Below are 16,054 nucleotides of genomic sequence, written 5' to 3'. Positions count from 1 at the left end.
GAGGCAACCTTGAGACATACATTCTTTTTGGTGATTTCATAAGTCTTCAGAAGTGCTGTTTACCATGATAATGTATTCTTCTGCCAAGTAAATCCAAGATTCTCCACAGACTTCTCATGCAAAGCAAGGGAAATCAAGCCTAATGTCATCCTATTAATGCTGTGGTAGAACATGCAGCTTTAATCCACAGCTAATTCAAACAACTAAGATCAAAAAAAGGATTATCAGTTCAGGTTGTCCTGCTTTTAAATGCAAAACTATTTCTTAACTCCTCCTGCAGATAAACAAGCCCAGAAACCTTTGTGTAGCAGGGAGCCACATTAGCATTTGTGTTTGTATTGAGGGTTTCTGCCAGAGACCGGACAAAATGAGATACTCCAGTGACTGCTCAGGGACCAACTGCAATGGGAAATTATACAGTAACTTTAACTAGGTAAATAGCTTCAAATAAAGCTGATGTGGCAAAAATTCACACACAAAAGTGAAGGTGGACAGCAAGTCATACAACTGTTCAGTTCACGGGAGCATCTTCCTCCTTCCAAAGCAGTTGGTCCTAGAGGACACAGAAGCACCACAAAATGCAGCAGAGCCAGCACAGTGGGGAAGGGCTTTGAGCTGTGGGTCAGTGCAAGCACCTGAAAAATGTCTCCTCTGACTGAAACAGCTATTCCACTCCTCCTCCTTCTCTCCATCAATCTCGTGGCTCTGTGATCCCTGCCTAGCACTTAGCATGGGAAAATGGTGAGATGATTCAGATCATGGAACTGTCAGATAATTATTCAGTTTATTTTCCTGGGTTAATACCTGCCAGCTAGCTGAGCTAAATCAGCCCAAGGAGAGATCAAAGCAGCCATACAGGCAGGATGAGGGAAGAGATGCAAATCCCAGCCTGGACAGAGATTGTCCTGCTGAGGAGCCACAAGCTGTGCCATCATCTGACTGCAAAGGACAAGAGCAAAGAGATGACTTCTGTAAGGTAACAAGGGAGGCAGGCAGGTGACGAGAGGAACAGTTTGGATTAGCTGATTCGGGATATTACATCACAAGCCTTTACTTGTGCTGCTCCATTAATTGCCATTCATTCCTACCACGTACAGTACCATGCTCACAATACCTTAGCTACTCGACCATGTTGGTGTTTAGGTTACACAAAGCCATCCCTTCCCTGCCACTCCTCTGTGTCACAGTTTAGTGGGACATGCACCTGCCTGCCTGAGCTCTGGGCACACCTTGCGGTCTGGTCTGTGGCTGAGACCCCACTCCTCAGCACATGTGAATTTTTAGGGTTCCCAGGACACCGAGTCACCCAAATTCACAGTAATTCATGGCCCTGTGGCAGTTTTTGTACCTGTACACTTTGAAATCCACACAAGGTTCTCTAAATGTAGGCCTGGAAAGGTAATTTTGGTTTTGAAAAAAGCCCAGGCATGCAGAGTCACTGTGAGCATTGTGCTGGCACAGTGCTGGGGGATGGCCTCAGCTGACCCCAGCAGCTTCCCTCAGACTTTCATCAAATACAGTTTGCAGCAAATCTGAAATTCCAAGTCCTCAGACTCACATCAATTAATGAAGAAGAGATTTAAAAAATGTTCAATTCAGTCTAGAATTTTTACTGACATGCCCTTAATTCTGAATGCTCATTAATTTCTTGGAAAAAGGCAAATGTGAGCTGTGAACCATTATTTGTACATATTCTTGAGGAGGAGACAAATAGTTGATCATTCCTGAGCTAATCTAAAAAGCATTAAAAATTCACTCCACACTGTTCATTTTAATTACCTAAGTCAACAATGAGTTCTTTCAAATGTGTTTTATAATAAGTTCCTACTTATGTGTTATGAAAAGGGAAATTAAAGCTAAATATTTTATAATTTGTAATGATAGGGAAGATTTTAATGTTAATTCAACATGTGTCAGAAATAACTCCTAGAAAATCATGCTAAGAATACAAAACTATATGTAAACAAAAGTGGCCAAATACTATGAAATACTCATTATACTTTTGTTCAGTTGTGAGTCTTGTTCTACAGATAGTCTAAACTTTCAGTATTATATTAATAATTTTGCTATCCATTTTTTAATAAGTGGTTTTCCATAAAGATTAGAAATTAATCTACCCTGACTTTCACCCAATAAGCTTAACTGCTAGAGGCAGCAAAAAAATCACCTATCTAGCCCTAATAAAGAAGTTTTTTCATTTTAAATATACATTACATTTAATAAGTTTGCATGATAATTTCAACAATGTTACTGGGCTTTTTAAATTACCTTCCTGCTGTGTCCTGGAGACAACACTGTTCTAGCTTTTATTTTCAGCAACTGCCTTATTAATATAATTTTTTACACAACAAGAAAGTTCAAAAACGTAAAGTTTTAGGAGTTTCAAAAGCATTTGAGCTTTTTTTTTCTTTAAAAACTTATGGAAATTTCTTCCCCTTAAAGAAGGTTACCTAGGAGTGCACAGTAGAGCTTTCATGCAGACATCAAATTGTACATATTTGTACTAGAAGAGATGTTATTTTTATGGTGCAGCTTATCTTATTTTCCCAATTTACATAAATTTCTTTGGCTATCTGGATGTTAAGTGCATCTGATCTTGGCTTTCCCAGCAGTGTCACAGAACATTAGTTAGGTGTGTAATTTTAAACATTCTTAGTCAGCCACAGCTATGCCAATAAACCATCCCTGGAAGTGTTCAAGGCCAGGCTGGATGGGGCTTGGAGCATCCTGGTTTTGTGGAAGATGCCCTTGCTCATGGCAGGGGAGTTGGAATTGGATCATCTTTAAGATCCCTTCTAACCCAAACCATTCTGTAACCTATGACCAAGCAGGGGAAAGTTTTTTCAGGGGTACAGCAGTACTACATGGGTTTAGCCAGTGTCTTCAAGCTTGAGATGGAAATCAAAGGGATTTGCAAATGTCTTCAAAACATTAATGCTGAAGTCCTCCTCTGCCAGCTGCCACGTTTTGTGAACGTGTTCCCTTTGGAAAGCTGAAATCAGGTTCCTGTGTGGAGAGACAGTAATGGCGCATTGCCCATCTCTTCCCCATCCTCCACACCACTGAGGAACATGTGATGGGAACTTGCCACAGAACTTAATGTGAAATTTAGTGCCATCAGAAATAAATCAATACCATAGATTATCCCCAAATGACTGATTTTTTTTAACATAAATTTATAAAGAATAGAGCTGCAAAAGACTTCACAGGATCATCTATTATCATTTCAAATTAAATCATACCTGGCATCACTGAAAAGCTCCCAGCAACAGAGAGCAGGGCTATACTATGACAGGCAATTCATACCATTATCAGACCATCTTCACAAAAAAATATTCTCTCAATCTGAGTTTCTCTTGCAGCAACATTCCTTATTCTTCTCTTCATGCATGGCATGCTAATATCTGACACTGAAATATATTAAAGGTCACCTCACAATACCACAACAATGTGCTACCGTTGTGTGAATAAATTCAAAGCAACTCTTTCTGCAAAACTATTGCATTGAATTTATTATCATATATCTCTCCAAAATAATTTTCACAGTCATTTCCAAAGATTCTTTCCTGCCCAAAGTGGGACATGGTGGCCCATCTCAACAAAAGACTCTAAGAGTGAGATTCATCTCACCTGACCTGAAACATTTGTCTGAAATACTTTTCTATTACAGTCTGTTATCAGACTAGAATGCTTAAATTTATTCAGCTATTGATATTTATCCTTTCTGACACTGTCATGAAGCAAGACTATACCATGCATATAAAACTATGTTAAGCCAAGGAAGAATTATTTGGAAAAAAACTTAAGAAGAAACCAAGTCCAACTCTAAATTGCATCTGCCCTCATTTCTGGCTCTGAACGATGTTAGAGAGGTTCATAACATATTCCCACTATTTACAGCTTTCCATGAATTACACAAATATGGACATGCCTTAGCTCCCTCAAATACCATTTTTTCCTTATGCCTTCTTGATGTCTCCTAATACTTAAATTCATATTAAGAGTATTCATACTCTCTTTCATGCATGACTGATAACCTGTTTCTATTTTCTCTTCAGCAGATTGCTGGGTTTTGTTATGAAATGAATTAGTGATTCCAGAAAATAAACTTTTGTGTGGTCTCACTAGCATTTAAAAAAAAACAAACCAGCACAGCTGAAATCTGAGTAAAGGACTGGCCCAGGCACTCTTTATGTTTTGCTCAGTATTATCTCAGGAGCTGTTCTCCCAGGAGGCAAAGAAGCATTTCAGGAGGCTGAGTCTTCCTCAGAGAGACAAGAGTTGCAGAAAAGGACTATTGAATAGCCAGTAAATCAGAAAATAAATGGGGGGGGATCTAAACTTCACACAGTCCCGACTTATTTGGGATAAGTCAAACAAAATTATTGCACAACCATCAACTTTATCTACCAAAGGTAAAAGTTCCCCAAAACTTCTTCATTCCCCAAACATTAATTAATTTTTAACCTTCCTACTCTAAGTTCTATGTATAAAACCTTTCTGGAGGCTTGTCTTGCAGTTACCTAACTACCTTTCTTATCTTCTCACCACAGGCCACAACATATAAAATAAACTCACTGGAACTGAAATGCCATATCCTCACTGTTGGTTACTCACAATGTTTCACTACCCATAAAGTGGTGGTTTTAATTGCTCTCTGGAAATAATCCTTCCATCATCTCATTGAACTTATTCTTGATGCATTAGGTACTCTATAAATAACTCTTCTGGCCTCCAGTAGGAAGGTTGCCATTAGCACTACCGTGTATCACAAAATATATGAATGCAATTGCATTTAAAAAGCCCTTTAAGGTAGGTTCTGATAATGCTACATCTATTTACAAGTATCTTTTTGAAACTGGAAGCCTCAATTTGCTTGAAAATTTATTTGTAGAAAAGTAATCAGTGGACAGACAGAAAAGTCTAGAGGGCAAATACAAGAGAGGCTGGGGAAATGACAGAGCAACTTTTTCCTCTTCTGAGATCTTTTATCACACTTTTTTCACCCAGCTTTATTTCTCATCTGATGAAGATTTTCTTCCTGATCCAAATCCAATTTATATATATATAAAACCTCACTCTATATCGATTTTGCTGGGGTTCAAAATGGTATTTTTACAGTACAAAAATTTAATCAATACAGCCTGAAGAAGCTGGACTGGTAATGGTAAACATACTAACAGATATTTCATTTCAGGCAGCCAGAGCACTGAAAATTGAAACCACTGAAAAGAATTCCTCATTTGGCACTGGGAACATCTCTGTTTACCCAGCCACAGCACTGGTGTAAAGGAGAACACAACTACGCTGGGCTTGCCACACAAGAGACTTCAGCTGCAGAACTTGTCTCTGTTTTTTAGAGATGATACAGGTTGGCAGGTTGGACGAGGCCAGTGTGGGGAAATGTTAAAATAAATGAGCAGAAGTGTAACTTGATAGCGAGGAAGATTAGACTGACACAGGGCAAGAGAAGCACATCTGACCAGGACATTTTTAAAATATTGTTGCCCAAGTAAATGTGGAGTTTCCTTGTCAAATTTGGTCCTGTTTTATAATTTGTCTTCACTGTTTAATTCCAAGTTGTACTTGTAGCACAGCAGTGAGAGGTCAATCATCACTGGAAACTTACACTCTGACTAACAAGCTCTGAAATCCTCTGCAACACCCCAAGAACCACAAGAGAAGTGCTGTGCAACGTCTACCTTGTTGGATATTTTGTTTGATCAGGAGGCTGGTATGAAAGCAGTCCAGAACAATCTGTCACGAGCCGTGATGAGTGAGATGAAAGCAATGCCTTTGTGCTCACTCACAGAGGGGAAATGCAATTCACAGCTCCTCGGACTGAAAAGCCAGTTGTGCAGGAAAAATGGGAAACCTGTTGAGCAAGTGACAGACCACAAGAATCAGGGAAGGCATGAAGCCTGTGATAACCATGAGGAACATGGAGAACAACCATGACATTGTGGGGAAAAGGGAAATAGGCAAAGAGATGGCTCAGTAGGTTCATACACTATAGCTGTCTCCCAGGTACAGCCTGAACTAATACAGCATCAAAAGAAAATAAAGGTTTTGAGACACCTATTTTCACCAGAAGTTCACCAGATTGTCTGAGGACATCAGGATATGTCTATATAAGCACTAAATATTCTGTGGTACACAGAACAATGATTGTTAGCACTGATTCAGGCTCTGCTCAGAATATAAAGCTTTCCACAATTATTCAATTACTAAGTTTGATTACTGATATCCAGTAAAGAAGTAATGATTTATTTAAGCATTATTTGCAACAAGTAGGCACCATCTTTAATTCACTGGCTTACAGGATGATGTTTGGATATGGGTCCACTCACAAAAATTGTGCTGGTCTGTGCTCTGCATGTTGGATGTACTTGCTGACTTTAGTAATGAAGATATATTTTACTTATCCTATTTGAAAGAGCTAAATATGCTGAAATTGGCTATACTTCTCAATGTATGAGAGAAACAGCTATTCAGATTCAGCTCTGTAAAAGCAATTGCAGCCCAAAAGTGACAGAGATACCATTGTTGCCCAAATCAGACACAGAGCTGGCACTCAGAAGGAAAGGGGATAATGATCTGCAGAACACACATCTATGCACTGGGACTGACTGCTTTTAAAAGGATGTGATTTTTATCTTATTTTTTTCACTGAAGAGCTAGTCTACATGGACAGATGGAAATAATGTTAAGCCTGGAAAAGAGAAGCTTCAGGGTGACCTAACTGTGGCCTCCCAATACCTGAAAGGAGCAAGGAGGAGGGAGAGGACCAGTGGACAAAGGCACGTAGTGATAGGACACAGGGAAATGGCTTTAAACTGAAAGAGAGGAGGTTTAGATTAGGTAGGAACAAATTCTTAACTCTGGGGGTGGTGAGTCACAGACACAGGCTGTCCAGAGAAGTGTGGGTGCCTCATCCCTGGAAGTGTTCAGTGCCAGGTTGGATGAGGCTCTGAGCAACCTGATCTAGTGGAAGATGTCCCTGTTCACAGCAGGGAAGTTGGAGGGTGCCTTTAAACCCAAGTCATTCTATGATTCAATGAAAGAGTGAATCAACTAAAATAAGGCTCTGTGTGTTCCCAACAATCAATCTGTATCACAAGAAAAACTATTGTGAGAAATCAAAAGTCATTACCAGCTTCTAAGTAACATCTTAGGTTCACAGGCAAAAGCAGACGAAGAAGCTGGCCTTGCTGCCTCCCATTTTAGCACAAATAAACAATTCCTTGGACAAACTCAGCAGTGAGGCAGGACAAGCTCTTGCACAAAACCAAGGAGTGCAGCCTCAATTAGCACAAGTTCCACAGCATCAGCATCTGCCCATGAACACTGTGTCCATCCACAGGCAGGGAGCAAATGTCCCTGTGCTCACAGCTGAGCCTGGGCAGGTGAGTGCAGACACAAAGCAGCTCCCAGTAAATAAACCATAACTTCCTCTGTGTCAGCAGCACAAACAGAAATAGCAGCATGCATCTGGCAGCTGCTCCCTGCCCGACTGCTGCCAAACCAAAGGTGCAGCTCATGACTTGCATTTTCTCTGTGGAGCCTGGTACTAGCTCCTCAGAGCTGGCAGAGGCACCACCAGGCTGGCCACCCTTCTTCAGGGCATTTCTGAATTCACCATATGGGGGACCAGAGCAGGAGTTAACAATCACGTGTCATGTGAACAATCAGCATTCTGCACTCCATCAGAAAATGATTTTGGATTCCAAGGTGATAGACACTATTTTAACAATCTCTTTATAAAATAGCCAAGGCTTCCTGGACTGAAGAATGACATACCTGAATGTACACTCTAGCTACAATACACAAGGAGTTCTTGCCCCATTGCCATTTAAATATTGTTGGATAATTATTAGAAATTGAATTTTATTTAAACATATTTAAGCAAATGTCCTTAAAGAGGGCAGCGACTGGGAAATCCTTACATGTCTACAGATATTACCCTTGCAACAATGCACACAACCAAAACCCTTAGAAATGCATTTTGTAGGGAAGTTCTCATGGGTTTGACTTCTACCAATAGCATTTGCCTATTTTCAGAGGAAGTTCAGATTCACAGACTCTGCTGCATAAATATGTTGAAATGACAGCTATTTTTGTACAACACTTACCATGACAACAAAAAAATATTATAAATATCTGCCTTTTAGGGACTGATGCAGCACATTTTGCACAATAGTTGCTCCAAAATTCACTGAAGGACAAAACCTCTAGTTCTATTGCTCTTTTGTATCCTTGCTCTTACAATTCCCATTTGTGCTTTTTCAGCTGGGAGGAAACAGAAGGTCACTCTAACACAAGAGCCCTCCTTTAAACCATGGTGGTATGGATAATTTGTGAGAGTTGCATCTTTGGATTCAGCTTAGCAATTTAAAAGTGGAAGATTTCCTATGTCATTCCTGTTCTGTTGTTCATCTGGGCTACTTTTCTCCCTCTACTGCAGCATCCACCAGCAGAACTCTCCCACAGCTCCTCTGCTTCAGAGTCCTCTTTTACAAAGGGTTATTGTGGAGTACAAGCTTTCCAAAGTCAGAATATCCATCTTGACATTTTCTTTAATACAGACTATTCATGAAAGACCTTTCCATCCTCTACCCTGTCAGTTGTTTCAGCATGGTTCTTAACCCCTGTTCAGCACATTGAGTTCTGTGCAGGTGATAAGGCTGAGATGTAAAAGAGGGATGCAGGCATTTAACTATAAATATACACCCTTAAACCCCTTGCTTACCCTACTTAATTCAAAGGTCCTTGAACCACTTCAGCACTTGAGTTGCTACTGAAACCCCACTTACTCACCAGGTTTTGCTACTAGATAATGACAGCAGCTTTGTGTTAAGAGCTCTAGTTTTGCAATCTGCAGGACCTTGCACCAGGGCTGCCCAAGGATCCTAAAGAGCAGCCCTCCCCAGGGGCTGGCCTAGCACAAAGCACAGTGAGGCGACATTCCTGACAGGATGGACTCCCTGTAGAGGCACAATGCCATGCAGACAGAGAGGAAAGGCTCTGTCAGCTACCCAGAGTAGAGAATAAACAGAACCATTTTGCCATCACCAGAGCAATTTGGCTATCTCCCTCCTGGGTAAGCCAAGAGTTGCTGAGATAGAAGCATCCAAAACTGGGTCTGTGGATTCCACCCTCTGGAAAAAGTAATAGCTTGCTGTGAATTAGACTAGGATTTACAAAAGCTGACTTAACTAAATTGCATTTACATTGGAATGAGGAATATTTCCATTAATTGCTGAATGAGGTGCAGACAGCAATAGATTAAGAAACTTAATTTTCAGGAAGAAAAAGGAAAGGAAAGGGCCATTATTTTTGGCATATCTGCAAAATAAGCAACAAACAGTTGAAAAACACCCCAAGTTTCCTCATTGTATATCTCATACCCTTGACTCATCCTATTTCTTAAATCAATAAATTACTACATCAGGTATTTTTGGTTCCCTGTGGACTGATTTAAACATAAAGGATAATTAATTTTTATTAGAGTGCTTCTTCACTACCTTAAATTTCTCATGTTTTAAATTCTGCAGCAACACATATTAAGTGTTCCAATCTTTAACTAGTATTTTTTAACAGAAACCTTGCTCATCAGATACGTTTTTGCAAACTCTTGCAACTCTACAGGAGATACAAATCAAACCAGTCACACATTGTTTTTTTCTCTTCAATGAAATATACAGTAGTAGGGAAGAGCCTTTCTACAATGTCAGACAATGTACAGCAGGGGAACTTCAATCATCCTTTTAATTAGCAGAGCAGTAACAGGCAAAGCTCCTCACAAATTACAGAAAGAGAACAGTTAGATGAAATTAAGCAAGTCCATAATTTCTTAAGAACAAAACAGAGAAGGACATTTCCAGTATAATTAAAAAGTTCTTGAGATTTGTCTAAAATAGGGAGCAGAGGGGCAGCACCAATGTGCAACTGAGCAGTCTACAGAAAATGCATGACATTACATCATGTACTGAGGAAATTTCAAGGCTATTTTCACTACTGCAAGCTCTTTGTAGTGAACAGCCTTGTCCTTGGTAAATGAGAACGACTGACACCCACATATTGCAATTCCCTAAACCTGAAGAGTTTCTGATTACGATGAAATGGGTTCACCTAATTATTTTTTCAAGCTGCAGTTTTTGATGTTTAATTTTGAAACCTATTTGAGATGTCTTGAACTACATTAATATACTGTATTATGCCTTAATTTCTTTTTGAAGTACTTTCCTGTAAAAAATGCAGACTTCTAATGATTTTTAAATTACTCCACTCTGCACATATCAATTTACAACAATTACAGCATTTTGCATTTTTCAAAGCACTTCAGTTTTAAAGATGTTTTTTGCTTCACAAGATATCGAAGGAAGAGGCTGCTGATTCATTTTTACCCTTCGTAAAATTACCACCAATCTTGCTAGGAGAGCTTAACCAAAAATAGATATGCTAAATATATACCATCTCCATATAATCATTTTAGGATGAATGTTTTTGTGACTAAGAACTGCCAGTATTCTTTTCCCAATCATAATTAGGTTGCTTCAGTGATATAAATGGATTCAGCAGAATTATGACAAATGTCCTGGAGTAAGGGGACAGAAACTGGCCTACTTTGTCTGAATAGAGTCTAAAGAAATGAATGCAGGACAGGATGTCAGAGGCATCAGCTCTGTCACAGATTTCTCAGTCTATAATATTTTAGGCACAGTGCTGCAATTAATTAGTGACTCAGGGCTGGATTCTCACCTAAAACACACTGGGACTGCACTGCTGGTATCACTGCAGTTACACTAATTTATGCAAGGCTCTGCCCCCCTGAACAACTCTGTCATCCATTTTCTCTTGATTTCTCTCCCTTAATCTCAAGGCTCCATGTTAAAGGTGTCAATCTGAGAACAGAAGAGGTTTTTTTGTTCAGTTGATGCTGCACCTTCAATTAGCCAGAGCTTGCCTTCTACCTGACAGGAGCAGTCAGCACTACGAGTTTGATTTTCTCTTTCTGAAAAGCACTGCCTAGACACCTCAAGGGGAGATGACTCATTAACATCAAGGCATTTTGGGTGACAGCCTATAAATAAAGCAACAAAGATCCACAGACAGTAAGTACAAAGATGTATACTGAAGTCCTGGTGATATTAAAATAGTGCAATATGAGTCTTCCATTCTACTGACTGTGTCATTTATCAGTAGATCACACCCCTACTGCCCAGGTCAGCTGAGATGTATGCTGAAGGTCTCACTGATAATGGATTTTCACACACTATCATAACAGGGTTCAGCATGGTGTAAAGATGCTGAGACTCTGAAATACTCCAAGGACGACCTTTTTCAGTACAGGTGACTTTCACAAAACATATTATATAATCAGTCTGACTTGGAACAAAGTATGAAATTTCTGTTCTCCACATCTCATAGAGGCAGGGGAAGACTAAATGAGAAATAGAACTCAGTCTCTTGCGCATTTCTCTTGTGCACGTCTGCTGTTAGATGGCTAAATTGTAATGGCTGAACGTCTTCAAGCACTTTGGTGTGACTTGCCAAAGGATGACCAAACTAGGGAAAAACCCTAAAATTAAATGGGCAAAGTGATAAACAAGATAGCAATGAATTAATTCCAAAAGTGAATGTGTTCATCTGTGTTGTGGCCATTACAATGGGTTTTTAATTTTCAGTGCTTTACATCAGAGAAGCATTTGTTTTTTCACAGGCTAATCATTAGAGAGATGAAATCACATCTTCTTTTCTTTAGCATGAGCTAAAGCCATTTCAATGTTTGAAGATGACCTGTTTGCTCTATTGTTGATGTTACTGTTGGGAACATCTTGGACAATGTAGAGCTGTAGCAGTACTGGTGCTGTTTCTTTTTGCCTTGGAAACACTTTGAGAATCAAAATGGTGAAAGAGCTCTTCTCAGGGATGTCTGTGGATCTCTGCCTGAGATCAGCTTAGCCTGACCCTGATGCCTGTGCCTCTCTTCAGGCAAAATGGACTAACTCCCCTTAATCCTTGCACAGTCCAAAGAATACTGCAGAACGCAGGACAGATGACTGTTCAAGGTACAGCAAGTAAAACAACTAAAGAAATGAAGTTCCTGTAGAAGAAGATGCTGGATCTCTGTGTATTTCAGCATGGACCACACCACAGGTAAAGGCAGCAAGCAACATCCGGCGAGGCTGGTAGGAATGGAAGAATCAACCATATTACTGCAGGCTTGGGATCCTTACAACTGGAATTATAACAGCTCTGTCCCAGGCACAGCACTTGAAAGCACTCTGCTGGAATAACTCTGTGTGGCTTCTCTACAAATTTCTGACACTGATATAATTTTGAAGCAGTGAAAGCCACAGCTTGTTTTTGACCTTCAGTATTAAGGCCAGTTGGGAAACTGGCACAACAGACTAATCCATCTCCCTCATGGTAAATACATGTCAGTATATATAACCAATCTATATCCATATAGAACAGTTAGAACACTTTGATCTTGTCCATATAATAAACCAAAGACAGACAGAAGGTACTTTTAAAATTTCTTCTCCTGATCACATATGGCTGTCAAAAAGACACAATGTTGTTTTGATTGGTGTAGCTAAAAATCTGCCAGAATCTTTCCAGGGTGAAGTTCAGTTGATGCTGCCTAAAGAAGGCAGAAGACTCAGAGGTGTATTATCTGTATGGTTGTAGTTAGGTGATAGGAAGAGCCTTTACAAAGATGCTCATAAGCAGCAAGGCAAAGCTTAAATGAAAACCATGTCATCTCTGGGAGAGGCAAATTGAAATCTGAGCTAACAAATGAAAATGAATTTTTATGGAAGTTCAATATTGTAGGGTGGAAAGAGGCCAAATATATCTGAAACAGATATCCAGCCAAGGATATTGAAAGGATGGATCTTAACAAAGCTGAACAAAAATGCAGCCTAACTTGTGTCCTACAAGTAGTACAGGATTGGCAATACTAAGTGGCGGAACAACTTTCAAGTCATATTGAACTGCTTTTATTGAGAACCAATTTAAACACAATGAAAACATATCCTAACAGCTGCTTTGGAGTTCTGCAAGAGGATTGTCTGGCCCCCAAGGGATGGCAATTGTGTGGCAATAACTTTAAAATAGAAGTATCTGGAGGTAGTGCAGTGATATTGGGTTGTGCCAGTTCACAGGCCAGAGCAGAGATCAGGCTGGACACTGGAAAGGACTTCAAATAATTTCAGTCTTTCACCTCACAGAAAGAAACATGATTGCAAGACTTTGCACCTATTCATACTAGGAGTGGAAGGTGCACTTCTTAGCAGAGAGGGACAGACACAATTGAAACAATTTATCTAGGAAATGGTAGACTACCCTTCATTTTCTGGCTCTGTGTGAAGCTTCACTTTCAAAAAACTAAACAGAAACTATGAGTGTCAAGCAAAAACTGAAGGATGATTGTTATTTTTTGGTAACACAGAAAATCAAACAACATGAACAACATGGTATTTTCCATCCTTAAAAAAATCCATGAATGATTCCAGAGCTCAGGCTGGGCCTCCAAACATTGGCAATTCTTAAGGATATGCACAGATCACAGTTACCTTCATCTCTGTTCTTCTGCCTATACTGATTCTTTCCTCAGCCCACCACTTTTAAAGTTTATATTGTTTGAAGAGCTAGAGATGGGTAGGTAGGGGAAGGTATCATAGAGTTGGCTCATCCCTCTCCAGGTTGGGCCACACTGTATCGGGACCAATACATTCAAAAACATTCTAGAACCTTTGCTATTTCTCCCTTTTTAAGTCTGCCAAGATATACTAACTTCTATTTTTAAAATCCCGTAAGACTAAATATAATACATCCCTGTGTTTTGAAAGTACTTGGAATTTGCTGGGGAACACAGAAATCCTCAAGGCAAGACCCTATATTCTTCAAGGTGCTACAGAAAGACAAATTTTCATAGCACTGTGAAGGATGTGGTACAGAGATGGCAAAGTGCAAGGGTTTGAGGCAGGCTGAGAGACTGCTGGCTTCTCAGCTGCAAAGCTCTGCTGCTGTCTGACTCCAGACAGGCAGTCTGTGCCTTTACCATTTCATCCTCTTCATTGCACAGAACCTCATAACTTTCTCCATTCACATATGACAACTCCTTTACTGTGACCTTGTTACTCCTCTTATGCTTCCTTACTAAATTCATTTGGTGCTTTCCTTACTCACTAAAATCAAGCTTTATTTTCAACATGTACAGCAATCACTGATCCTAGGAAGAGCATCTCAGGCACAAATGAATATCTTATACTTCAGTCTAACACTCAGCATATTGCCAAGAGCATCCTGAATCTTGTCTAACACCTAGGAAGAAACATATTTGAAAGGAGAAGTCTGAAGCATCTGGCTATGCTGCCTGTTGGTAGTTGGAAAAGCATCCTTTGATAACTCCGGATACACTAGGGGTGAAGAGAGGTATTTTCTGTACTGACGGTGGTAAAGAGGTTCCCTTCCAAAAATGTTCAAAGCACTGGAGTTTATTTATTAACCTTTTGATTCTTGAATTAATATCTAACTGCCCCATGCAGCTGACACAACAGACCTATCTGAGACTAACACGGCTTTTTGAGCTACAATAACATTGTATTAAAACAGAATTAGTTTGCAATATTTTTGAGTAAAAAATTAGTATATAGCTAACACCTCTCTTAATTGTTTGCTTCATCAGTGGAAATATTACTATAATACTAAACCTCAGGAAGTATTTTTAATATATAATAAAATACAGGATAAAAATGCAAACAACTAGGCTTTTGCTGAAAACCAATAAAAAGTCAATTCTTATCAAAGCAGGTGCCATATCTGACAGTGTCAGACTAAAATTGCATGCATTAATTTTGGAGTGTAGACTGAATGCAAGGTCCTTGTAACAAACACTGAAAATTATTAGCAGGTCAATATTTTGTTGCTTAAAAATTCATCATGTAGAGGAGCATTTTATAAGTCCCTACTTAAAGACCATAATCACACACTTTGAAGAGCTGTGCAGAAATTTATACTGTTCCAACTGCTCTTATGAATAATGATTTCTAAGAAAAATTGGTTACTCGGACCACTGGCTGTATTCCACAGTATTCAGCAGATCTGTCACTTGCATCTATTCTCTACTAGGATGTGCTACTTATCATCTGAGATTCTGGCTCTGTGGGCTCTATAGGGCAAAAAATAGTAGTACAGACACTGGTAATGACGTGCTTCACTACAGAGCAAAATGTGCAGAATGCATTTATTTCAGGAGAATGAAATGTAAATGTATAAAGCATATAGGAAATCTATTTCAACTCTTAATCCAGTTTAGGGGCATAAAACCTTGATGGTTCTCTGAGGAGGAAGAGAGTTTTTATTTCCCAGTGTGAGAGAATTATGGTCTTTTTTGTTTAATTTTTTTTTTTCTTGACAGAGCTTTCTTACTCATCAGTCATTGCATTTGGAATATATATATATGTTTTTAAACATCTTCCCAATCTCTCTTGGAACTGTGGATTCCCTGATTGCATGAGCCTGACAGGTGCTCAGCAGCTCAGGTGAGAGTCACATTTGCCCCCAGTCAATGCCAGGAGGCATCAGCCCTCTTGCAGGACTACTGCTCTCAGTATCACGCCACCAGACAGAAACATTTTTGTCACAGAGTAAATACATTTCTTGTCCTTGGCAACTGAAAGCCAGTTACTGACAAGCCCATGGAGCGCCATGCCACAGTACTCATGGTTCATCCCTATCTTGTTTTTAAAATTCCTATTAGCACAGCAACAGCAGCTACTTTCTTTCACGCCTCCAGCAGAAAGCACAGGCAATGCTGATACAGCCAAGTCTGATCATACCTGTGGAGCAGTCAGGTCCTGTCCACTGTGGCTCACAGCTGCAGAGCCCTGTGTCCAGCAGGAAGGTGCCATGGCCTGAGCACTGCTCCTGGCACACGGGCAGCGCAGTCTCACAGTTGACCCCGCCCCAGCCCGTGGAGCAGTGACATTCCCCCTGCACGCACACGCCGTGCCCGGAGCACATGGGGTCCAGGCAGTCCTCT

At 39.9% G+C, this 16,054-nt stretch overlaps 1 protein-coding gene across 7 annotated transcripts in view; it reads right to left on the bottom strand.

The window, feature by feature from the left end:
• Window positions 1-16,054, bottom strand: part of TENM1 (teneurin transmembrane protein 1) — a 775,300-nt gene that overhangs the window by 102,416 nt on the left and 656,830 nt on the right. For all 7 annotated transcript variants that reach the window (XM_054289924.1, XM_054289930.1, XM_054289929.1 and 4 more), the window contains one exon: window positions 15,852-16,052. In XM_054289924.1, coding sequence (XP_054145899.1) covers window positions 15,852-16,052 — 201 coding nt within the window. The remainder of the gene's footprint in view (window positions 1-15,851; window positions 16,053-16,054) is intronic.

This window comes from Melozone crissalis, unplaced genomic scaffold (assembly GCF_028551555.1).
Source record: "Melozone crissalis strain CALT ecotype California unplaced genomic scaffold, PUWL_Pcris_2 ptg000068l_1, whole genome shotgun sequence".
NCBI lineage: Eukaryota > Metazoa > Chordata > Aves > Passeriformes > Passerellidae > Melozone > Melozone crissalis.
This window is presented reverse-complemented; position numbering and strand designations above follow the sequence as displayed.